Source organism: Cydia fagiglandana, chromosome 16 (assembly GCF_963556715.1).
Source record: "Cydia fagiglandana chromosome 16, ilCydFagi1.1, whole genome shotgun sequence".
In the NCBI taxonomy this organism is placed as follows: Eukaryota; Metazoa; Arthropoda; class Insecta; order Lepidoptera; family Tortricidae; genus Cydia; species Cydia fagiglandana.
The window spans coordinates 1,621,306-1,647,815 of record NC_085947.1 but is presented as its reverse complement, the minus strand read 5'-3'; the positions used below and the strand labels follow the sequence as shown (position 1 = coordinate 1,647,815).

Here is a 26,510-nt window from a genome sequence, read left to right as displayed (position 1 = left end):
ATATTCGAACGATAAAGAGGCAGATAACTAAATTTAGATTTTCGCGTTTCCCGGTAAAAATATAATTAAATTGTTGTAAACAACATAAAATAAAAGGTTTTTAATTTTTATTTCATGTATGGAAACTTTTAGAAAGGGACAGAGATTTTCTTTGTGCGTCGTATTCTGCATGTTTTCCTTTTTCCTTAAGAGTCAAGTGAAAATAAACTTTAGATCAATGATAATAGAGTAGGTATACTTCACTTATTGATTTAAATGCCAGTAATGACTCTTGTTAGTATAAAACCTTCTTCTAAAGTACTTTAAATGACGGAATGAGGGATTAGAGTGATGCGCTCCACTCACTATCAGTATAATGTCATTATTTTGACATTTCTTCAAAAATATTAAAAATGTTTAATAACTTCATTATCGTCCATCATTCTTTCTGTCATTTCTGATTCCATCATTCTAACCAATTCACTGTCAGTATAATGTCATTTCTAGTATCATTACTTTGACATAACTCCAATTCTGACGGAAATTATTAAAATAAACTTCATTACTTGCCGTCATTCCTTCATGACACTCCCTACACTATCACTAAAAACGTCATTCCGTCAAAGTAATGTCAGTATCCATGATAGTGTCGGGCACTAGTACGTTTACCTTATGACATAATCCCAACAGGATTATAAAAACCCCATTTCTACGTAATACCTGTCGAAACCAGCACACTTGTTTATATGTATAGTAGAAACCGTCTTTAACTCGTCACGTTAAGGAGATTGTTAGGCTTTTGGCAAGACGACCTTACCCCAGAAGTTGCGCAACTTCGTTCGTAAGTCGGTTAGCGCGGCCACTTGTCTTGCGTGCGCGTGAGTGGATGATGTGTGTGGAATATTGACTTAATTGGTGATTTTGACTTTTGTGTGTTTTTATTCAAAATGGTGCGCGCTGTTGTTGTGTTGTTTTTGTTGTTTGTTGTGAATTTGTGGATGGTTGGGAGCGTGGAGTTTAGTGGTGAGTGGAAATAATTTTTATTATCTTCCATCAAAACTCCGACCAAACCGTTAAAATTAAAAACTAATTTTAAAAGGATTCTTTATTGATAGAAACAAAGAAATAAATTAACAAACATAATAAAACTTACAAAAACCATCTGGAACTGCTGATGATGACCAGAACAGAACTCTTCAATGACGCATGGTACACGTTTGGTGATTACGAATGGTCAAACAACCTACCAAAACAATTTTAAAACGTTTTTGGGTCAAACAGAAAACTGTGTTACGTCTTTCCTGTAGCATACACAAAGTTAAGGGCTATAAAGCTTAATTTTCTTATTTAACCCTTATCCACGTGAAAAGGTCCTCCTTTTATTTGGAGAACTATGATAAAATCATTACTTACATGCCCACAAGCTGTTAATTATTGCCCACAGGAGAGAAAAATGTACAGTTCGCGCGAACACACTAGTTTTCTCTCCTGTGGGGAATAGTTAACAGCTTGTGGGCATGTAAGTAATGATTTTATCATAGTTCTCTATATAAAAGGAGGACCTTTTCACGTGGATAAGGGTTAAATAAGAAAATTAACCTTTATAGCCCTTAACTCTTGTGTATGTCTACAGGAAAGACATAACACGGTATTCTGTTTGACCCTTTTACCACATTGTGCAAAGCCTTCGATGCCTAAGGCTGTCGTGAATCTATAAACCTCGTTTGCAAAATTTTATTTACTAATGTTTTTAATGCTTTATTTATGCATCTCAATTACATGAATGGGATTAGGTTGCTGAGCGGATCCCAGGTGAGCCATTAGTAAATTGCTTAAGGGGCCCACTCCCAACTAGCAAAATCACGCTAACAACAGTCTCTAGACTACAATTTTGTCGCTCTTATATTGATTTTATATCATCGTATAAGCCCGGGTTTGGGCACAAAGCATAAGCGTATTTATTTTAATATCGTTCTAATATCAGTCTAATTGAATGTTGTTTGCATTCACAGTAATCTTTTTCAAAACTATATTAAGCTGCTTTAGGCTAATATCGCTTTTACGTAAGTATCTTGTAAGCCTACATAGGCTTATATTGGTCGAACGTAAGTATCTTGTAAGCCTACATACTACATAGGCTTATATTGGTCGAACGTAAGTATCTTGTAAGCCTACATACTACATAGGCTTATATTGGTCGAACGTAAGTATCTTGTAAGCCTACATAGGCTTATATTGGTCGAACGTTAGAATCTTGTAAGCCTAAATAAGCTTATTTTGGTTTGAAACATTCTATTTGTGAAGTATAAATATACGGGTGAAATTAACTGCAACGTGACAAAAACATATTAGTGTAAGTGTTTATCATACTTTTTATGAATTATGTTTAAATATAATAACGTGCTGTTTATCATCGTCTGTTTATGTTTCAGGGTAAGTATTCACATGGGAAAATATTATTTATTGTAAAGTAGACCCTGTTTTACACTTCAAACTTTATGCGCCTACTCAAATATGGTATTTGAATATTTTTATAATTATTTTATTTCTTTATTTTGTATTGATAGTCAGCCATTGATGTAGGTGCATTTTTCAAGCGCACTATTAGAGTATTTTAAGCATTCTGAATACAAATGATGTGGCCATGTTGAATTACTAATACTAACAATAGTGTTCCCAAAAACGATTTAAGATCAAACCATCTGATATTGATCTTCTCTATTGTGATATAAGTGTCTTGATCTTATATCACTCTAATATCTTACTAAAGTGCTGCTGTTGATCTTATTATAGCTTTAGTAAGATCAGAAAAGTACGTACTTACAGTGTTCTTATGCTATGTTAATATTAGTCTTACATTTTTACAATAGCATTTAGAAATCTAATATAAAATCAAATGAACTAAGAGAATGAGGATATAAGACCAGGTACTCTCAAGTTCAATGAGACTTCGTAAATGTTGTTGTAAGAGCAAGAGGCTTATAATAGTATTATGCTATGTTGATATTAGTCTTACATTCTTATAATAGCATTTAGAAAGTCTAATATAAGATCAAATGAACTAAGAGAATGTGGATATAAGACCAGGTACTCTCAAGTTCAATGAGACTTCGTAAATGTTGTTGTAAGAGCAAGAGGCTTATAATAGTATTATGCTATGTTGATATTAGTCTTACATTCTTATAATAGCATTTATAAAGTCTAATATAAGTTCAAATGAACTTAGAGAATGTGGATATAAGACCACGTACTCTCAAGTTCAATGAGACTTCGTAAATGTTGTTGTAAGAGCAAGAGGCTTATAATAGTATTATGCTATGTTGATATTAGTCTTACATTCTTATAATAGCATTTAGAAAGTCTAATATAAGATCAAATGAACTTAGAGAATGTGGATATAAGACCAAGTACTCTCAAGTTCAATGAGACTTAGTAAATGTTATTGTAAGAGCGAGAGGCTCATAATAGTATTATGCCATGTTGATATTAGTCTTACATTCTTATAATAGCATTTAGAAAGTCTATTATAAGATCAAATGAACTTAGAGAATGTGGATATAAGACCAGGTACTCTCAAGTTCAATGAGACTTAGTAAATGTTATTGTAAGAGCGAGAGGCTTATAATGGTATTATAAAATGCTCTAATATACATATATAAGACTAGGTAATAAGACTAAACTTACTAAAGTGCGTATTAGCTTGTCTAAGACTAATATAAGAGCGATGACAAGTTCAAAACAAAAATAAGAGCGCTATAAGCTCACTACTCTTATAAAGTGCGCAATCTGAGACTTTTTTGCTAGTTGGGACTGATTAACAGTCCGCCGGACGGTATCGGCCTGTCAGTTCGGAGCTGTCAAAATTTTGTTCTAACTGACAGGCCGATACCGTCCGGCGGACTGTTAATCAGTGGGCCCCTTTAGAGCGTTTAGTAACTGGAGACGTCATGGCTGTCATTTTCTGTACGAAATAGTCTGTCGATTTTTGCGGGGGAGAGGACTTCAAATATATTGCTATTTCTACATGATTTGTACGTAACGTACAGTACAAATAGCCGTCAGTCCATACAAAAGTTTGCACAATTGTGCAAGGTTTTCGGCAGAGGGGTAAGCTTTTAAAGGCGACTCCAGTTATTAAATGCGCTAAGGTAAATTGGGACATCGTTAGGAAGATGATAGCAATTAAGACAAACATTAAAAAAATCCCAAATCATTTAGCTCTAGCGAAAGGTCTAGGTTACGCGCACTCGGTCGTTCTAGAGTTCGTCTTCTAACTTTTTGACCCCAGGGTCACGGCCAGATCTTGGGCCATATTCTCATGGTCTTGGGCCAATTACTATTAACGACCGATTAATTTAGAGGAGGAAAATGGGAACTACGTTTGTATGAAGACCCGGATTCGTGCCGTCGTCCACTTTCGTCTTAAAAATTTCAGACAAACATTTCAGACACACTGGACTCCGTGCCGCCTCTGTTTGACCTGGACGACTGGGCGCGTTGTCGGCGTCCTGGTGACGTGTACTGCGTATTGGAGGCTGCCCTGGTCTCCGGAAATCAGACGACGCTGCAACTGCTAAAGGTATATACTGTAGTAAAGAATTTTGGGTCCTAATTAAGTCTAGTTGACTTAAAAAAGACTTTTGGTGGCTAGCCATAAGCCGCGCGTGGCGCTGTCGTCACCTAGCGGCCATATCTGTGCTGATCGTAACAGACGCGTTTTGTTAGAGAGTGAGTCTTTGTAGTATATTAGTTAAGGGTACTTGTAAAATACTGTATCTACCTACATTCATAGATAATAAACCAGTGTTGAACTAGCTCGCGTGTTTTACTACATGGTGACAGCGGTGGCCACTAATTTAATTTGAAGTTTGCGATTATTTGGTGCGTTAGTGTCTTATTTCGGCAAGTTTTAAGTCTATTGGTGGTTGTGAAATTAAAAAAAACAATGGAACACGCGCGTCCTCCGGCGGAATTGCTTTTAGAAGGCGGCCCGGCCACGCGGGCCGAGGCGTGGCGCAAGTGGAAAAAGCAATTTATGGTGTTTTTGAAAGCCTCCGGAGTGAGCAAAGAGACTGCCGATGTCCAGGCAGGTCTGCTAGTCAACCTCATTGGATCGGCCGGCTACGAAGTATACACTTCGTTTTCATTGACAGAAAAGGAGAGCGAGGACATCGACAAAGTATTGAAAAAATTCGATGAACACTTCGGAACGAAGCCGAATATCACGGTGGCTCGGTATAAATTTTTTGTAAGAAACCAAGAGGAAGGTGAAAGCATTGATCAATATGTTACAGCGCTGCGAGTGTTAAGTCAGGATTGCAAGTTTACCACGTTGACAGACGATTTTATTCGTGACAGAATTGTGTGCGGAATTAATAATAATGTTATTCGTGATAGATTATTTCGCACGGACGATTTAACATTAGCAAAAGCGATTCAAATTTGTCAGGCGGCGGAGATGTCACACGAGGAGAGTCGTCGTGTCGGTGGAGATGCAAAGGACGTTCGAGTAGATGCCGTGTGGGGATCCGGTGCGCGAGGAGGTGGCGGTGCGCGCGCGAGCGCCGGCGGACGGCGGCGCGCGCCCAACCGGCGCGGGGCGCGGCGCGGCGGCCGGGCGGCGCCGGCGGCCGGCGCGGGTGCGCCGGGACCAGCGCGCCGACCCTGCGCGAAGTGCGGTGGAGTGTGGTGCGCTCAGGATGACCACTGCCCAGCCTACAGTGCCTTGTGTTATGTGTGTGAAAAAAGAGGGCATTTCGCTAAAGTGTGTAGTCAACGCAAAGTGATACGTGACCAGGTGTGTGACTTGGCGGAGGACGATTCGGACGAGGAGGACGGTATGTTTTACGTTGATGTTGTTAACCAGGACTCTAAGTCTAAATTACCGAAAGAATGGCTGGAGTTAATGACATGTAATAACAAACGTATAATGTTTAAGCTAGACACGGGGTCTATGTTAAATGTAATATCGAAGGCCGAGTACTTAAATTTAGGATTAAAATTAAGCGAATTGAAACCGGTTCTTAAGCGTGCGTATTCATATACCAAACACAATATACCTTTTATAGGTAAGTGCACATTGTTGATGTCTTGTAGAAATAAACAATATGAGTTAAAGTGTATGGTGGCTGATTTGGATTGTCGAAATGTCCTGGGACTGAGAGGCTGTGTGACATTAGGTTTGGTTCGCCGGATTGATGCTATTCAATTAGAGAACTACTGTGATCTTTTTGAGGGCCTAGGAAAGTTACCCGGTAAATATAAAATAGTAGTTGACGTCAATGTACAACCGGTGGTGTGCCCGACAAGAAAAATTCCATTAGGTTTGCGTGACAAGTTACATACTGAATTACAGCGCATGGAGAAAATTGGCGTAATACGAAAGGTATCACACCCCACCGAATGGGTTAATGCTATAGTTTTGGTAGCGAAAAAAAACGGTGACCTTAGAGTCTGCTTAGACCCCCGACCCTTAAACCGCGCGGTGCGGCGCGCGCAGTACTCGTTGCCCACGGTGAGCGAGCTGGCCGTGCGCTTACGTGGCGCACGCTACTTCAGCGTGCTCGACGCGCGCTCAGGGTTCTGGATGGTGCAGCTGGACGACGCCAGTGCCGACCTCTGCACATTCGCAACTCCGTTCGGTAGGTACCAGTTTCTCCGTTTGCCTTATGGGGTAAATTGTGCCCCTGAGGTATTTCACGCCAAGTTAAGACAATACCTGGAGGATTTGGATGGTGTTGAAAGTTTCATCGATGACGTCATTGTTTGGGGTAGTACACAAGAGGAACATGACGCTCGATTAGAGCGTTTGTTGCAAAGGTCAAACGAAATTGGCATCAGGTACAACAAAGAAAAATGTAAGTTTAGCGTTACAGAAATTGTCTATTTAGGCCATAAATTTGATGAACAGGGGATGCGCCCAGATGATTCGAAGGTTCGCGCCATTATGGAAATGCCCTATCCCGAGGACCGGAAGGGTTTAGAAAGATTTCTTGGGGTAGTAAACTATTTATCAAAGTTTATCCAAAACTACTCAGACTCGGTTGCTATATTGCGAGGGTTGCTAAAAAAAGATTCGGAATGGATATGGGATGATAACCATTCAAAGGCTGTTGACCTATTAAAAGCTAAAATAGCATCAGCTCCAGTGTTGGCATTATATTCGACAGAGCTGCCGGTAGTGATCTCGGTAGATGCGAGCAGTGTGGCCGTAGGCGCGGTACTGCTTCAGGGCGGGCGGCCCGTGGAGTTCGCCTCGCTCACGCTCACGGACACACAGACACGGTACGCTCAGATAGAAAAGGAGATGTTGGCCATTTGTTTTGCAGTGGAGAGGTTCAAGCAGTATATCTATGGCCGTCGCGATGTGACAGTTCAGACTGATCACAAGCCCTTAGAACCTCTGTTCACTAAACCTCTATCGGCTGTGCCAGCGCGACTACAGCGCATGATGATGCGAGTCCAAGGCTTCGAGTTCAAGGTCGAGTATACGCCCGGTAAGTACATGTACATAGCCGACACATTGTCGCGCGCGCCGCTACCAGAGCTGATGCATGATCGCATCACTGACGAGGTCGAGTTGCAAACGTGTTTCTTAGTTGAAAACGTGCAGGTCAGTAATAAAAAACTAGACGTAATTAGACAACATACAGCAAAAGACGAGGAATGTAAAACGATAATACAATATATTTGCAACGGATGGCCCAGATACAGGTGGGATGTTAGCGAATGCGTTAATATGTTTTGGCCATATCGTGAGTCGTTGCAATTCATTGACGGCTTAATATTTAAAAATGATTGTGTTTACATTCCTCGCAGTTTACGCCACGAGATGTTATGTAAAATACACGAAGGGCACCTAGGTATAGATAGATGTAAGCGTCGTGCACGAGAGGTAATGTTTTGGCCGGGCATGTCAGCCGACGTGGAACGCCGTGTACGTGCTTGTGACTCATGCGCACTGCATGCGCCGGCACCGCGTCGCGAGCCCCTACTGCAGCATACGCTTCCGGATTTGCCTTGGTCGAAACTGGCTTCTGATATCTTTGAGTACAGGAAGAAGTACTACATAGTCTTAGTAGATTACTTTTCGAACTACGTCGAGGTAGGCATGCTCAACAATATGACTAGCAAATTAGTTATAAACTTTATGAAGGAACAGTTTTCGCGACATGGTATTCCTTCCGAGTTGGTGACCGATAACGGCCCTGCTTACAGCTCGTGCGAATTTAAAAAGTTTATGCTTGATTGGGAAATAGAACATGTGACGTCATCTCCGCGATATGCTCAATCTAATGGGAAAAGCGAACGTACGGTTCAAACAATTAAAACCATGATAAAAAAATCTCAAGACTCAGGGGAAGATTTTTATTTAAGCTTACTCAATTATAGATCAACTCCGAGATAAAATCTAGATTCGCCGGCGCAAATGTTAATGGGTAGGCGTTTACATACAAAACTACCAATTAAAACTAAATTATTGCATGAACGCGTCGATAATAAACTAAATTATGAAAGATTATTGCAGCAGAAGGATAATATAAAGAAAAATTACGATCGATCTGCTAAACTATTGTCACCTCTATGGCCGGGGCAAAGGGCAATACTTATTGACGGGAGCGATAAAAAACCGGTTACAGTTGTAGGCAGCGCACCGGAACCGCGGTCATTTGTAGTAGCAGATAGCCATGGTCGGAGATACCGGCGCAACCGGCGGCAGCTGGTGGCGCGCCAGGCGGCGCCGGAGACCCATAGGCCTGAGGGCGGCCCCAGTACGGAACTGGCGGTTGTAAAGGCGGAATTAGGTCAGTCTGACTCAGGTCCCAGTACATCGACGGTTCAAAAAGAGAATAAAAATTGTCAATTACCTCGTATTTCTCCACCTCTAACGCGTTCTAAAGCAAAGGCATTACATAATAATCCAAAGATCGATGACCTCTTTTAATATGTAAGTAGTAGTCAGACGCACAGATGTTACAAATCAAGTAGCTTAGTAAGCTATTCCTTATCTTGTTAAATATGTTTAATTATTGTGTCCAAGATGAACGTATTATGCACTATTACTAATTAATTTATTAGCATCCTTAATTTCTATGCAATAAGACTCAGATTGCATTGGTAGTCTTGGCGGTTATGTTCGTTTTGGACATTAAGAGTAGTTATATAGATAGAAATAGTTATATGAATATCTCTGTTATTGGCATGGCAATGTAAATTTGTCAGTTTGTTATTATTTAAGTAGTATTATTTAATTTTGTAGCTCACTTAATGAAATGAAACTTAACTAGCGACCTGTTAATTAATTTGTGTGTATTATATAGGTACATAATTTAAGTAATTAGTTTTTTTCTCCTGAGTAAAATGTATAAAGATATATTATATATTTCTTTTTACGTTTTGTTTTTCCGAAAGGGATGAGATGTAGTATATTAGTTAAGGGTACTTGTAAAATACTGTATCTACCTACATTCATAGATAATAAACCAGTGTTGAACTAGCTCGCGTGTTTTACTGTACCTAAACAGTACTATTATTTATTCTGTGTCATAAGGAACATAACAAATACACTCAAAATAAACATTGTAAAATGAAGAATGATGATGAAGTGCAAATCAAAACAAGGTGCAGCAAGTCGTAAAATGTAGCCTTAACTTTAATTAGAATTGCATATAAGTATGTAGTATGCATAGTCGATGTAAGAGATTAAAGAGATAGCATATATTATATATGTTTACCGCCTTTATAACGTGCATTAAGGTACGAAATGTAAACATGTTAGTGATCATTATCATTAATATTGAATTTAAACTTTACAGCTAATTTAGCCTTCAAATGTTACTTTAAACAGGTTTATTAATAGATATATTATACAAATGCATAATCAACAAATATTTTAGATGCATTCATTAGCTTTTGGTAGTGCTATTAAGTTTATCTCGAGCGTAAAGTTATAGTTATGATGAAAGAATACCTACTACTCTAACCACAATATAAAGTAAAAAGTTGCCTCGATGGAAATAAATCAAGAAAACATTTCTTTTATTCATTCATTTTGTTGTATATCGTTATCGTTATCCTGCATACTTTAGCGGTATAATTTTACTATAAAATAACTAGTGATATAGCCGGGTCTCTGAAGAGCAAAATTTTAAAGGTAAAAACCCGCGAGACAGCCTTCCGTTGCAAGTTTCCGTGCTTTGCTTTTGTTTAAAGGATGACTCTCGTTAGATCGGGCCGTGTCCGCATCCGGCGCTTACTTTTCTATGACATGACAGGCGATCACGTGATGATTTCCATAGAAAACGATGCACCGGAACTACCAGCCTGGACAGTGGACACGGCCCGATCTACCGTGATACCTTTACTTTAATATTTTTGTCTTTAGGTATTCGCTCACTTAATCATGTTGTTGTTGTCCTAAGGCACCCCAGAGGTGCAAAGGGCCTTCACAAGCTCGCACCACGCCTTCCTATCTTCAGCGACCGCTCTGGCCTCGCTCCAGCTCAACCCGACCGCTCGTAGCTTAATCATAGTAATAAAAATGTCTATGTATTCTTTATTATACGCTCATGTGTGGAGCCGTGGGATTACAGGCCCGATTCGCATTATGAAATAGACATCTACCTATTAGACATCTTTTAGACATCACCAAGGAACGATAACGATATGTTTAAGATCTAACCTGTCAAATTTGACATTTGCGCGATTCTGGAGATACTCTTGAACGATTCCCACAGGATATTACTTAGAGATCTAATTCACATCTAATAGATATCTTACTCTATCTGACGTAAAAGTGACATTAGTCGCCCGAATTGCGTTGCAAAAGAGAACTAGTTGATATCTAAACTATAACGTATCTAGAATGGATCTAGAACGTGTCGTCTCTTGTGAATATCTTGAAGTTCGAATACGGCAGTATATCAATTCGGTCAGATTATTAATTTATAATCAAAATGGGTACGCGAGCGGCCTTCACATCGTGCGCCGAGCGCCGTGCACATTCCAAAGATTAGAGCCAATTTATAAGTTTATACTACCTACATTCTACAAAATACATTAGGTATTAATAAAATTTTATCCACAACCCACAACATGTTTCTTAACCATAATATTGGGTGTTCAAATAAACTTTCCATATGTATAACACTACTTATAATAAAATTAAAATATTAATTAAAAAATATAAAATCAATAAAAAAATTTATGATTCCGAAACAAGTCTTGTCAAAAATTACCATTTGAACAATTAAGGGCAGACTGTTTCCTGTCTGGTCCTAGCGTTTCAAATATTTCAGCTGCATTGCCACACTGAATAGCTAAAGATATTTGTTGGACCAGATAAAGTAGGCCACTGACGAGCCTTCCAAATGGATGCCGTTACAATGGATAAATCCAAATGGACGGCATCCTAATATTAAACGTACCAGGTTTTGAAATTCACGGACCGATTTTGGATTGCAGCCACGCTATTTGGACTGTTGGAAGCCTCGTCAATGGCTACCTGAAGACCCAGCCTGAAGGTCGCAGCCCTTGTACCTCAGCCGGCGCCCGATCTATTATTCATTATGATAAAATGTTAACTTAATCATAAGTAAAATGTCAATGTCTCTTATCAAATTCTTGTGGGATTACATCAAGTCGGCCAGATTACCACATGGTTACGCGAGCGGCCTTAACCCCGTGCGCGGGCGCCGCCGACGCTCGCTGCTGGCCAGTGCATGCGCGCTCCTATAGGCCCGCTTACTTACACATTGATTAGTGATTAGTGATTGGTGTGAGTTCATTCATTTGGGCCTATTAATTAGACATCGATACTGCGCAGCGACGCCATTTTTCATTGTGCTGACTAGACGCCAGTGGGGTGACCCTATAGGGGTCAAACGGATCACTGTGTGTGTGTGATCGGAGGGCTGGCAGCTACCTCGGCCAGAGGATAACTAGGATAAGCCTGGCCATCCAAAAAGCTAACGCTGGCAGCCTTCTGTACGGATATAATGGTCGTTCTTGTCTACGTGACAGCGTGATAAAACGGTGTCCGTCACTTTCTATCCCACGGTGTTAAAAAGTGACAGTTATTTTATCACGTGGATAAAGATGGATAAAGCTATCCATAATACGCTGGCTGGGCACCATAACCAGGCGTGTCTCACTCCGCGATTTCGTCGCTTGCTACAGGTAGCTAAAAGTACATCCGTTCGTTCCCAATTTTGGGGTTTGCCATAAGCCGCGCGTGGCGCTGTCGCCACCTAGCGGCCATATCTGTGCTGATCGTAACAGACGCGTTTTGTTAGAGAGTGAGTCTTCTGTACCTAGTACTATTATTTATTCTGTGCCTCAGCTGACCGGAGGGCTGGCAGCTACCTCGGTCAGAGGATAAGCATGGCCATCCAAAAAGCTAACTCTGGCAGCCACCATGCACGTGACCATGAAGGTGACCTGGGGAGCATTTTTTACTTATACGTTCAGTTTAAGATTTGTTATAGTTCAGTTTTCATTTTAACGTTTGTTTTTTTTTTCAACTCTTGCTATGTAAATAAATATGTTTATAGATTTGAGCAGCACATGAACAGCATGTACTTAAAGCTCAACCTTGATTCGTTCGTTTACTATCGTTTACAGAAAACGAAAGGCAATCGAAACTTAAATAAATTATGGAAATCATCACCAATGCATGATCGTAGATTTTCTAGCATTTTTGGTGCAGCAGAGAGTGGTGTTAACGGAATTGGTATAGATAATTTCAACTGAAATGGTAAATTAAGGTTAATATTAACGTAATTAACGCTAATTAATCATTAGGGTTGAAATTATTTATGTCAATTCCGTTAACACCACGCCGCTGGCAACAAAAAATGCTGGAAAATGTACGATGTCTGATCATCACGTGACTTTTGGTACCATTGCTCACATTGTTAACTGTACATCGGTGGACCTTTTGCCCAAGTAATGGTATGCCTTTTGTAATTAGGTCCACCGATGTAGGAGTGTTGCTGTTTGTACAGTCAGCAGCAGAAGTTGCTAAGCGGGCCAGGTGTTCAAAATGATCTTGACGCGACTTTATTGTTAAGAGAATAAGAGCGTGTCAAGGTAATTTTGAACACCTCGCCCGCTTAGCAACTTCTGCTGCTGACTGTACGCGTGTGTCATCTTGATACTTACATGTATATTACCTACCTTTCGATTGGCGTTAGTCGACGATAAACGGTTGTCATTTTGTGTACACAATATTGACAATAACTGACATTGATTGCAGGATTATTCCTCACAATCGCTACGCCACTTCAACCGCACGCTCGTCCATCGCGGCGTGTGCGCCACGCGCTGCGAGGCCGAGGGGCCGGCGGAGACCCGCGCGCGGAGCTGCGTCAACGAGGGCCTGCGGCCTTACGGTGTACAGGTAACCATACCAAGGAATTGACGCTTATAAATGCTGGCTCTTCTCAATCGCTATGCCACTTCAGGTGTGCCGTGTGCGCCACGTTTCTAAATTATTTCACAAAGAAGTGAATCGTTTGTCCATAACTTTTTCCAGGCACAGTTCAACAACACGCGGTCTCTATGTGTGTCAGCAACCTCAACGGGCCACGACGCGCGGGCGCTGGCGGTACTACTACTTGCGCTGGTGGTGTTGGCTGCTCTGGCTACTGCGACGCACATCATCACTGACCGGTTTGATGTCAAATGTAAGCCGATAAAGTGTGCCGTCTCCTCTAGCTATTATTGTCAACAAAATTTTCACCGCAATGGAGCAGAAATGCATTCGCTATCTTGCTATGCATGCTAACCACGAGCACAGATTAAGATTTTTATAGGAAAATGACCTAGGTGTATGTGACGTTCGGATTGAGACTGCACCAGCATTCCTGCCGCAGTATTAAGGTGACAGTCCATCAGTGGCGGAGCGTCCATAGAACTCGATTCCCATTGGCTTGTCTGATATGATATTCGGGCTCTTGGGCCATTTTCTTTAAACTTATGAGGATAAGGAAGGGCAACTTAGCTACGGCTTGCCTACGAACAATCTAGACGCGCCGCCACTGCAGTCCATTTCCAACGTCATCGTCAGCAGCACTACCATTCATTTTACTATCGAAATGGACAATAACACCGACGCGTTCGTACTACTAGAGCAGCTGTGGGCAGAAATGGAATGGAGTGCGACTACTACCGTCTGCAGTCGACTGCAGCAGTATTGCAGAAAACATCCAAATATATCTAGAAATCTACATTAAATTTGACGTTTCCTGCAGCTACGTCGCGCTGCAATACTACTGTAGTCGACTATTTTGCAAATAAATAAAGCGGACGCCAAAACAATTTCTATCGTTATTGTTTCTTATCGTTTTCAGGCCCTAGAATCGTGGTCGCGTTCTCTCTGCGACGCAACTGGCAGATCCTGACGTACGACCGAACGAAACCGCGCAGCGACCAGCGGATGAAAGGAGTGGCTTGTATGGAGGGTATTAGGTACACTATTTACTTACTTTGTAGCATATTTAATTACACAAACGGGTCTACCGCGATAGAATTGTATACCGTGTTATACTTTGTAGCACCTATTACTTTGCCTCTTGACCAAGTAACAATAATAATATCAATTTAGCTTAAAAATGAGCCATAGAGCCAGTAACTGAACGGTACACTCAGTTGCAAAAATGCATGGATGAATTCCATTCCTAAAGAGGATAGCACTTTTGCATCTGTTTACTTACTCTTCGTCAGTTTTAAAGTCAAATGTAGGTAATATTTACTGCACGTGACGGAAAAAAAATCGGTCGATTGGTTTCGATGTGTATGTTGATTATGACAAAACAGCACAATCAGTAGGTAGCAATATTTTGTCTCAGCATGACTTTCTGTCAAAAATTGTGTCTATTTTTTTAAATTGTGTCTATTTTTGCGTGATTCAATTATGAATATATTTATCTCTTTAATATCTTATTCCAGAGTGATGGGCATGCAATGTGTCATCTTCGCGCACGTATTGCTGCTGACAGGCACCTCTTTTATTGACAACCCGCAATTTCTCGAACATGTAAGTAACCTTACCTTAGCGGTTTTTGAATTATATGCTCCATCCACCTACCACTTAAAATCGGAAATCCTCAGAGCTACCTATTTAATATATGACTACCATCGTACTTCTCTAAAGGATCTGATTCCTTGTCAAATCTCGCAGAGACACTGTTTGTTTAGTCTCAATCCTAAGTCGCTCAAAGGGCAATGGAGGGCATTTGCACCATCCCACTATTTATTTAATCGTATGGCGATATGGTCACATAGGCAAAAATTGTATACATAGTATTTTTATTTATAAGGCAACATCCAAGTTTTGCAACCACTGCACAGCATCGGGCGTCAAGTCTAGTAGATCATCCGGGCTACCCGGGTATGCGCGGAGTGGGCACCGCTGGATGATGTGCTCCATGGTCTGGTCCTCGATGCCGCAGTCGCATAGCGCGGAGTCACTCCAACCCCACTTATGCCGGAAGAAGTTGCATCGTCCGTGCCCGGTTCTTAGGCGATTTAAGCGACACCATAGTTTCCTAGGAAGGTCGGTCCCCTTGTTCAATATAGTCGGGTCGATATTCGCGGCCGGGGTACCGTCAGCTAGCCTCATCCATTCTTGTTTCCAGAGCTGCTGTACGTCGAAGGAACTTTGTGTGAGTGTTTCAGCAGCTGCGTATGCCGGGCGACGGGACTTAAGTCTCGCCACAGGCGGGTTGGTAAACTCCTGATGCATTGGGAGAGACGGACATGCTCTAATTTTGTTAGTCTCTCTTAGCAGCGCCTGTTTCCTTCTCAAATGTGGAGGTGGGATTCGACTGAGCGCAGGAAGCCAGTGGCAAGGTGTAGATTTCACTGTCCCAGTAATGCATCGCATGGTGACATTGAGCTTGGAATCCACCAATTGCGTGTGTGCACTTTGTAGCCAAATTGGAGCACAGTACTCTGCAGTGGGATATACGAGCCCCAGAGCCGTTGAACGGAGACAGTCCGCAGATGCACCCCATGAGGTGCCAGATAGCTTGTGCAGTATGTTGTTCCGGGTCGATATTTTAAGCGAGAGCTTGGAAAGGTGTTTTTTATAGCTTAGAGTCCTATCTAAAGTAATACCAAGGTATGTTGGGAAAGGATTGTATGGTAATCTTACACCACCTAAAGTGACAGTTGGCTCGTGTTTAGCGAGGTGGTTGCTTAGGTGAAAGCAGGACACTTCTGTTTTTCTGGCACTCGGTATGAGTCTCCACTCTCGAAAATACGATTCCAAGATCTTCAAATCCGTATTAAGCTGGCTCTCGCCTTCCCCAAATGTACGGCTCTGGGCTACTAGGGCAATATCGTCCGCATAAATGAACCTTCTGGCTGTGGTTTGTGGCAGATCATGGATATAAAGGTTGAACAGCTGTGGTGCAAGGACAGAGCCCTGAGGAAGCCCGTTGTTCAATTTCCTCCTCCTACTCTTCTGGTCACCGAGGAAGACCTCGAACTCCCTTTCACTAAGCATGTTGCACAGCAGGTCTGCGATTTCTCGGCTCGGGATTACTGACAGAACCTTGTATATCATGCCGTGTTTCCAGACTGTATCGTAAGCAGCTGTTAGGTCTATAAAGACGGCGGTGGACTTCAACTTATTCTGGAAACCAGCTTCGATATGGGTGGTGAGAGCAAGAACTTGATCGGTGCAGCTGCGTCCACATCTGAATCCAGCCTGTTCCGGCGGAGTGGCGGCCTCTATGTAAGGAGTAATCCTTGTGAGAATTAGACGCTCAAGTAACTTATAAACACAGCTAAGAAGAGACACGGGTCTGAAATTTTCTGGGATGTGTTCGGTCTTTCCAGGTTTCAGTAGAGCTATGACATTCGATTTCTTGAACTCTTTCGGAATATGGTTCTTTACCAGAATATCCGAGAACAAAGCAGCAAGCCAGCTGACACTGGTTGGACCCAGGTTCCGGATAAATTCATTATAAATTTTATCTGGTCCAGCCGCCTTGCCAGGTTTCAGCTGCTTTATTGCGGAGGCTACCTCATATATGGAAAACGTTTTAGAGAGTTCGCTATTTCTTGGCATCGAACGTCTGAGTTCCGTCAGCTTGTGCTTAATTTTCTTTGTCACTAGCTTATCTCTCTTTGCCCGTGTTAGTTCTACCATGCGACTTGCAATAGCGTTGGGGTGTACTGTATGCTGGTTAGTTCTAGGTGACGACTTTTTCCCTGTCAGTTTGTGCAACGTATGCCATGCTTTCCTACTAGATTTTTTAAAGTCCATTTTCGCCACCAATGACTCCCACTTCTCCTTTCTGTTCAGATCTAGTGATTGCAGAAGTTTTGTGCCCACTTCATGGTCTCCTGTGGCTTGGTACGACTTATATAGAAGTTCACTTTGTGTGTTCCAACCTGGGACATACTCCTTTCTATACCCTCGGGGAATGGTGTTTTTTGCGACTTTGATGACCAAATCAGAGAAAGCCTTATAAGCCTTATCCCACTAACCCGTGGTTAGTGAATGGTTGCCTTCCATTTCCCTTTGAGTGACTTAGGATAATTTATGACACCCGGAGGAAGCGTCCATGTCTCTGTGTTGCCACGACCACCATCTCAGCATTGTGTATACTTAAGTAGATTTTTTAGCTATGGGCCACCTAGTCAATGTGAGGAAGACCGTCTTACAGAAGGTCGGTAGAACAAAAGGAGTGAAGCGCTTCATTTCTGATTGTATCTGAGCAAAGTACGTATGTTCTTGCCCTAAACGGTCTTCCCAACCAAAAATCTTATGAGGCGTTTTCTGCTCATTGACCTTATGCTAAACTTGACAATATGTTTCAGATTTACGAGACATTTGCCGGGCAAGCGGTGATGAACTCCCCAGTGTGGCTGCAAGCGTTCTTCTGTCTCTCAGGCTTCCTGCTGTCCTATTCTACCCTCATCGGCGTCGAGAGCAGCCCCTTCACTCCGCTAAAGGCCCTTGTTGCTGTTGTTAACAGATGGATGAGGTAGTACAAACAACAACACTCTTCACTGCACATCGGTGGACCTTATGCCACCGATGAGGGGCTATTCATAAATTACGTCATTTCAAATTAGGGGGGGGGTCTGGACATCGGATGACGGTAGCATGAAGTAGGAGGAAATGGGGTCATTTGAAGCATGATTTTTGGATGATTATAGGGGGGGGGGGGTCAAAAATCGTCAAAAATCAATGATGTAATTTATGGACAGCCCCTGACTTGTTAACTGTGTGGGGTAATATCTTAATTTTTTTACGCTCATATCCAAATGTGTCGATTAGTGGTTAAGGGTTTGCAATCCTGAACCACTGCCACCAGTTTTAACATTGACAGATACGCTCGCGTCTAAGTAGCTTACTCTCTATGCACCTCGCTCGTACTCGCATATTAGTCCAAGCGAGATGTATAGAAAGTAATTTACGTAGACGCGAGCGTATCTGTCATTGTCAAAACTGGTGGTAGCCGTACTGATTCAACTAGTACAAATTGTTACTTTGCCTAAAACGTCACATCATTTCCAGGCTAACGCCAGTCGCAGGCATCATACTCTGGTTCACTATCAGCTGGCTGCCACAGTTAGGCTCAGGTCCTCTGTGGTCCTGGTACGTGGACAGCGAAGCTGAAGCCTGCAGCGAACGCTGGTGGTACCACATCCTGTACGTCCACAACCATCTGCCGTTGAACAAGCTCTGCATGGGACATACTTGGTAAGCTTACAGTGTTGATTTTTTGTTGCATCATTTTGCATTTCTATTCTATTCCAACATTTATTGCCGGACTTTAGCTAAGCCTATGTTGGGACGCAGGCGCCGTAAATGGCGCAGCGCAGCACAGAGCAGATTTTGTAAAGTATAGAACGTCCTTTAGCTACGCACATTGCAGCCGCAAGGACATCATAAGTATGCTTTACAAAATCTACTCTGCGCTGCGCTGTGTGAACTGCGTTGCCTGCGTTTCAGCATATGCTTAGCTTTACAATTATCCTAAATTCTTTAATACTCACATATTCTATATAGTAGGTACTCACAAATTCTGAGGAATGTAGGGAAGCTTACAGCCAATGCTCAATGCACGACGCTGCGCTTACTAGAACTTCCTCATCATTAGACTCATTTCTAATTTCAACCATCCAGGTACCTAGCAGTAGACATGCAGCTCCACATCCTCGGCATGCTGTTGCTGCTGGTGTTGGTCCGCTACCGGAGCGTGGCGCTGCCGATCCTGGGGACATTGCTGGCGTGCTCGGCTGCCGCGGCTGGCTTTGTGGTCTACTGGTATCAGCTGACGCCGATTATCACTGCGCAGAGTCCTGAGTAAGTTAATACCAGTTTTATGTTTCGATGAACTTTGCTTACTAGGATGCTGTAGTATCAGGTTTGGTTTGGTTCTTTTAGTTCCACTTCCATGGAATACCAATCATCGATTAAAAAATTAGCTTGCTAGTAGATATTGTGAAAAGTATAAAGTAGCGTATGTAAGTAACGTTCTAATGGATTGCTCTTACCATATAAATATATATCGTAGCAAAAACGTAACTATTCTGCATAAGCTCATGATTAATCGCCTCTTCGCTATTTGCTGTGGGGAAATTCTGAACTTCTCGGGCTCAGTCTTGAAAAAACATTGCTCGGCTCAGTAGAGGGCCATTAAGTATGGTAATCATGAGATTCATGTGTCAGAATTATTTTAGGAAGGCTAAAAATTTGTCTGAATGGAAACTCTCCAGTATGGAGCGATTTAAGGTGACAGTCCATTTCCAACGACAGCAGCACTACCATTAATTTTACTATGGAAATTGACAATAACACCGACACGTTCGTATTAGTCGTGCAGCTGCGGTCAGAAATGGAATGTTACCCTTATGGTGTTCACGAACATGTATTCTTAATAACTACCTCTAGTGTTTGTTTGACAGAGACCTCCGTACGCTCTTCTCCAAGTCCTCGATCCTGCCGAAGCTGTATCTACCGATGTGGATGAACCTGGCGGGCTACGCGTGTGGGATGGCGGCGGCGTTCGTGCTATACGAGATCCAGAGGAAGGGCATCAAGCTTAGAGACAGCAAGGTGAACTAGAACTTTACGAATGAACACGTCTCAGAGTTGTTCTATTCAAAACCCTAATAACATTAATATTTTCCAGCTCTTCAACCTGATCTTCCACCTCTCCTTACCCGTGGGCACGGCCATCGTATGGCTGGGAGTGTCGTTTCTCCACGAAGAGACCCCACCACAGTGGGCCGCGATCACCTATAGCGCCCTCGACCGCCCGCTCGTCGCCATCTGCTTCGCTATCTTCATGCTGGGATGTGTTACTAAATGCAAATGTGAGTAGATTCCTTAATAAGAGTATTTTCCAGTTCTTCATCTTAATCTTCCACCTCTCCCTGCCCATGGGCACGGCCATCGTATGGCTGGGAGTGTCGTTTCTCCACGAAGAGAACCCCCCACAGTGGGCCGCGATCACCTATAGCGCCCTCGACCGCCCACTCGTCGCTATCTGCTTCGCTATCTTCATGCTCGGATGTGTTACTAAAAGCAAATGTGAGTAGATTCCTTAATAGAGTATTTTTCAGCTCTACAATCTAATCTTCCATCTCTCCCTACCCGTGGGGTACATCGATCGTATGGGTAAACCTTTTAAGCATTCAAGTATGTGGGAAAAATGTAGGTAGGCTGTCTGAGGGACAGAGCCACAATGCTTGGCAAATGTGGCGTGGCGTATTGGGAATGTCGAAGGCTGAGCTACGCCTGGAACCAGGCCCGGGGCATCAGACAGGGGCAATGTATTAAGGATGACTCAAGTTAGACCGGGCCGTGTCCGAGACTGAGCTTCCAGCGCATCATTCTATGGAAAGCATCACGTGAACCTGTCATGTCATAGAAAAGTAAGCCCCGGATGTTCCGGCCCGATCACGGCCCGGTCTAACGTGAGTCATTCTTCAACCGCTTCTATTTTATTTGCTGCGGGGCTCTCGTATCGAGTAGAGCAACGCAGCAGCCAGAATTGATTACTCTTTAGCACCACCCAGGGACGCATGCGGAGTATTTAGATACCCCTGCAAGTGCATTGCCAGCGTTTACAATGGGAGTACGCCTTTTCTTGAAGATTTGAAGGTCATTCGGTTCGGAAATACCGCAAGCGACAGTTCATTCCACATTTTAGCTGTGAGAGGGAGGAAGTTTCTGGAAAAATGCACAGTCGAGGACTGCCAACCAGTGGCCTATTTTATAAAGCTACAAGTTACGATTTACAAGCGGAAGTCTCGTTCTAACACATAGGGTTAGAAAGAGACTTCCGCTTGTAAATTGTAACTTGTAGCTTTATAAAATAGGCCACAGGCGTCGTAGAATATAACTGTATATTCTTCCCGTGGACGCCAGTAATCATTGTTCCCTGTTTGATTAAAATCAGTTAACAGTGTGACCTTGTTTCAGCGGCTCTACGGTCCATGTTTGCGTGGAAAGGCTTCCACACACTCGGTAGACTGTCCTACTGTGTGTTCCTCACGCACTTCGTCATCCTACGTGTCCTGGTCACCAGTAACCCGCAGCTTGGTCACCCTACTACACTATCTTTGGTAAGATACCGTTTTAATGGTCATGTTTGTGTAGCGAAGCTTCTGTACACCTAGGAGACAGTCTTACTGCGTGTTTCTCATCCACTTCGTCATCTTACGTGTCCTGGTCACCAGTAACCCGCAGCTTGGTCACCCTACTACACTATCTTTGGTAAGATACCGTTTTAATGGTCATGTTTCTGTAGCGAAGCTTCTGTACACCTGAAAGACTGTCTTACTGCGTGTTTCTCATCCACTTCGTCATCTTACGTGTCCTGGTCACCAGTAACCCGCAGCTTGGTCACCCTACTACACTATCTTTGGTAAGATACCGTTTTAATGGTCATGTTTCTGTAGCGAAGCTTCTGTACACCTGAAAGACTGTCTTACTGCGTGTTTCTCATCCACTTCGTCATCTTACGTGTCCTGGTCACCAGTAACCCGCAGCTTGGTCACCCTGCTACACTATCTTTGGTAAGATACCGTTTTAATGGTCATGTTTCTGTAGCGAAGCTTCTGTACACCTGAGAGGCTGTCTTACTGCGTGTCCCTTATCCACTTCGTCATCCTACGTGTCCTGGTCACCAGTAACCCGCAGCTTGGTCACGCTACTACACTATCATTTGTAAGACAATTTAGTTTGGCCAACGATATATATGACTCCGTATAAGATAAATAATCCTCCAAAAATCAAGAAAAATGTATGCTCGAAAAGATGCCGCCATACCTTTGGCCTATACTCGTGTAGATAGCTGTCCTTCTGTGTCTCCTGCCGGAATTGCCGGCTATTGAACTGTTTATGGCTTTGACTCTTAAATCCTTTGTTCTATTTCAGATATCGCTGCTAATAACGGCATCTGTGTTGTCGCACCTGGCAGCTATCCCTCTGTGTCTACTGGCTGAACTGCCGGCTATAGAGCTGTTTAAGGCTTTGACGGAGAAGGAGCGGGTGCCAGCGCCGATAGACTTGGATCTTGTGGTCACCAAACGGAATGAGAATGTTTGAATTTCTCTTGATAAGATATTTCACGAAAAGTCAGTTCTTCCTAAGTCAAATCATCTCGAAAAACGTCATCACAGGACTGACACAATATTGTGAAAGCTATAATATACAGGGTGGAACATTTCTAGAGACTGAGCTGAAAGGATAGTGTTATCTAATTGATCTACAATCGAGTTATTTCAGTTATTACAATAGTAAAGCTGCATTTAAAAGTAAAACAAAATCAATAAAATGAAATATTATTATATCAGTGACAACCCTACAAAGTTATTTACATTTGAAATTGACACATGTCATGTCATTCAATAGGATCTACTTGCTAGGGTTGAAACATGCAGAATTTTCGCACTAATGTTCAACAAACTGTATCTCAAAAACGGTTAGAAATATTAACGTGATTAAAGTGAAAACTAAAGTCCGTAGCCTGAACAATGCCCAATTTGCGTAAAAGTCCTTCGTTCTTTTCCACCCGATATATAGGAGTCCAAGATACAGTTGAACCCAGCTAAGTTGGCAGCGCTTTTATAGCCCAGACGGTTGATTGCTGAATTAGATAGATCACCGATTAAATTTCACCGTGTATACCTATGTAGTACAACGATTGTTAAAATAAGTACAATTTTAATTTACTAAGGACTAAAATGAGAGTGATTTCACCAGTTATGTAAATATTTATAGGTTAGTTAATATACATATTTAACATACTCATAAGTTTTATACGCGTGTAGTGTTATTAAGTAGGTACAAAAGAAGTAGGTACAGTCAAAGAATTGAATTTCCGTACCATTTCGTGCCTTGTCACAGTGACAATCAATATAAAAGTCGCTAGCGAGTTCATTACTATGTAACTTTTATGAAATTATGACGTATAAATAAACACTTAGATACACATAGTGGACTATCAAATCCGCTGCAGACTTTTTTTGGTGCGACTAGGTATATTGTCACTGTAACAAGTTACAGTCAGCAGCAGAAGTTGCTATGCAGGCCAGGTGTTCAAAATGATCTTGACGCGACTTTATTGTTAAGAGAATAAGAGCGTGTCAAGCTAATTTTGAACACCTCGCCCGCTTAGCAATTCTTGCTACTTACTCACGTAATAATGATTTTCATGTCTCACTCATAGGGCGTAACAGACTATTTCCTAGTCGATATTTTTAAACTCGAGAAGTTCAAAATAAATATTTTATTTTACAGACAGTTTGTACGATGGTACAATAAGAACAGCATTAAATAGATAGTGACGGCCAAAGTTACCAAATACATCATAACACATCTTTGTTACCATAAAAGTGAAGGACGTGTACCATGTGTAGAGCATGGATTAGTGATCCAGTGTCGCGGGTTCGAGCCCCGCCTGAGACAGTGAATTTTTCCACTTTTAATTTATTTCTAAGCTTAATAGCATCGTTTGCAGAAGTTTCTGTTTAATTCAAAATTAATTTAAGATGTGTACCGATTATATTCGATCCACATTCGATCACTGTGGTCGTCACTCTGTTATAAAAATACTCAGTTGTTTTGGATGATCATATCTCCTGAAGTGCCGACGAAAAGTTTACAAAATTGCCAAATTCTGAATATTATAACCCCTTTTAACTTTTTTGTATTGGATAAAAATTCTCCATTAATAAAATAATGGGGTCTTCATGTGTTTCTTGTAAAATTTCCCTGACCTGAACTCTTCCACCTTTTCGAAACTTTCCGCCACTTGCAGGTTTGTAGCCATACGATTTTTTAATTATATAATAATTTATGTTAAAATGTTAAAAAGGAAATAAATAAAATACTACGCTTGATGCTATTTTATTTTAACCAATAAGTAAGCGTTTCTTAATAGCTAATGTAAAATAATCCATTAAAAAAACTTTATTTAACATTATTCGATGCAAAAAATAAAACCCCGATCTAGCGCGCTGTTTGGTCGCAGTTCAGCATACGCTCCTTCTCGCTTCGCTCGTCGTCGCACCTACTTGAATCTCAAATGACTAGACGTGTAATGAAAATAAATCGATAAAAAAATGCGTCTCCGCGTTGGTTGCATGGCACCAAGGGGTTTCTATTTCATCCCCCGATCCCCCCCACTCACCCTTACCCAAAATCCTGCGCCTGTATCCTTAGAAAATTATAATTTGAATACCACAGTTCCATCAAACTCTTTCTCTTTTTTGCTAACCATAAAAACTGGTTGAACATCTTTCATGTCTATGTCACGCGGCATATTTTTGAGGGTAACTTCTCGGGGCATATTTCTGAGGATATCTTCTTGGGGTTCATCCTTGGGGGCAGGATAGAAGCAGAACTTGACCAGTTGGTTGAAGGGTGCTTCGATCATCATCCAGCAGGGCAGCGCTATCACGAAGGACGTGATGAGATGCGCGAAGTATGTCAGAAGCTGGAAGTATTGTTACACATTAGGTGGGCTACCGTGAACATCGAAAGTAGAGGTTACAAATATCTTTATCTGTATCACTTGCAATATTTAGTAGAAAGTTTGAGTGCAGTAAGGAGCGGCCACGTGGACAACATTGGCCAGCAGGGGAATCATCAACCATACAAAAGCATACAGCAAAAAAATTACTGCATTTCCGTTGCCGGGGAGCTTTTGGGATTAGTCCCATAGTAAAAATTGCTCAGTATAATCCCAATACCACCTCCCTGGCAACGGGAATGCTGTTATTTCTGGCAACTATATCTAACTACTGTACTCACGATCTGTAAGAAGTTAGTGTGCAGCAAGGTGGCGTGATTGGCCGTGGTCACCCGAATGACAGCCACGTGGACGATGTAGGCGCAGTAGGAAACGCGGCCGAACACCGCCCAGCCGTGCCACTCGAGGAAGCCACGGTACGCAGCTGGAAATTCAGACAACGATATCAGCGGAAACAAATTTAAAATTGTGTTTCCTGATTTGCTTTAGGTACTTAGCTCAATTATTTGGGTAAGCTTGGCTTAAGACTGCTCTGAGGGCCTACCGCGAACCACGTTCGACGTGTTGCCTCTCTGTCACCACTTGTAAATTCGTACGTAAGTGTGACATGAAGACCTGAGCAACTGAGACATAGTCTAGCGAGCGAAAAACAGAAGTTAATGCGTTAGGAAGTGAGAGTTTAGTTTCTAATCTTGCCATGTTTTAAACCAAGTACAGCAAGCACTTCTATTTTTTTTCTAGTTTCGTATTAAAATGTTTACTGGGTTACAAAAATAGAAATAGAAATAGAAAATATTTATTTGGCGTAAAATAACATACATTTGGTAGGTACAATATAAAGATTATAAAAGAAACATACACCAAATAGGATACCGCTCAGCATATGCAGTGTCGGTAAGATACTGCGCTGGTTTTCAGGGCACCCAAAATTAAAAACTAAAACTTAAAACTAATAAACAGGAACAGAACACGTGTAAGAAAGAAAGAGAGCGAGAGAGAGAGAGAGAGAGAGAGAGAGAGAGAGAGAGAGAACTCTTTTGTTTAACATGGACGCTGGGCTGGACGGCCTGCTGGTCACTACCGCTCAAATGTCCACTCATACTTACTCTCCAGTTTAAAGATGGTCCCAGGAATGAGCACCAACGCCAACAGCTCGAACAAGAACTTGACTCCCGGCGTGTACAGCACGCGCGCGAGCAGCGTCACCTGGATGCCCTCGATGTAGAATATACGAGCGTACTCAGTTCGACTTACTCTCCAGTTTAAAGATGGTCCCAGTAATGAGCACCGACGCCGACAGCTCGAACAAGAACTTGACGCCCGGCGTGTACAGCACGCGCGCGAGCAGCGTCACCTGGATGCCCTCGATGTAGAATATACGAGCGTACTCAGTTCGACTTACTCTCCAGTTTAAAGATGGTCCCAGTAATGAGCACCGACGCCAACAGCTCGAACAAGAACTTGACGCCCGGTGTGTACATCACGCGCGGGCAGCGTCACCTGGATGCTATCGATGTTGAATAT

General features: G+C 42.1%; 1 protein-coding gene across 1 annotated transcript; it reads left to right on the top strand.

Annotated features, from left to right (window-relative positions):
* The first annotated feature begins 764 nt into the window (after positions 1–764).
* LOC134672195 (nose resistant to fluoxetine protein 6-like) lies at positions 765–23,205 on the top strand. Its single transcript, XM_063530096.1, has 13 exons — positions 765–1,002; positions 4,428–4,558; positions 13,235–13,378; positions 13,514–13,664; positions 14,331–14,448; positions 14,929–15,016; positions 17,812–17,978; positions 18,515–18,700; positions 19,127–19,306; positions 19,909–20,059; positions 20,136–20,319; positions 21,431–21,573; positions 22,388–23,205. The coding sequence occupies exons 1-13, from the start codon at positions 927–929 to the stop codon at positions 22,556–22,558; spliced, it is 1,890 nt and encodes a 629-aa protein (XP_063386166.1). The 5' UTR covers positions 765–926; the 3' UTR covers positions 22,559–23,205.
* Positions 23,206–26,510: the final 3,305 nt, after the last annotated feature.

Excerpts from the sequence above, each read along its gene's own strand:
- LOC134672195 (XM_063530096.1), top strand. The coding sequence starts at position 927 with ATGGTGCGCGCTGTTGTTGTGTTGTTTTTGTTGTTTGTTGTGAATTTG. Across the intron at positions 17,979-18,514 it reads GTTGTTAACAGATGGATGAG|GCTAACGCCAGTCGCAGGCA; the intron begins GTAGTACAAACA and ends CATCATTTCCAG. Across the intron at positions 21,574-22,387 it reads ACCCTACTACACTATCTTTG|ATATCGCTGCTAATAACGGC; the intron begins GTAAGATACCGT and ends GTTCTATTTCAG.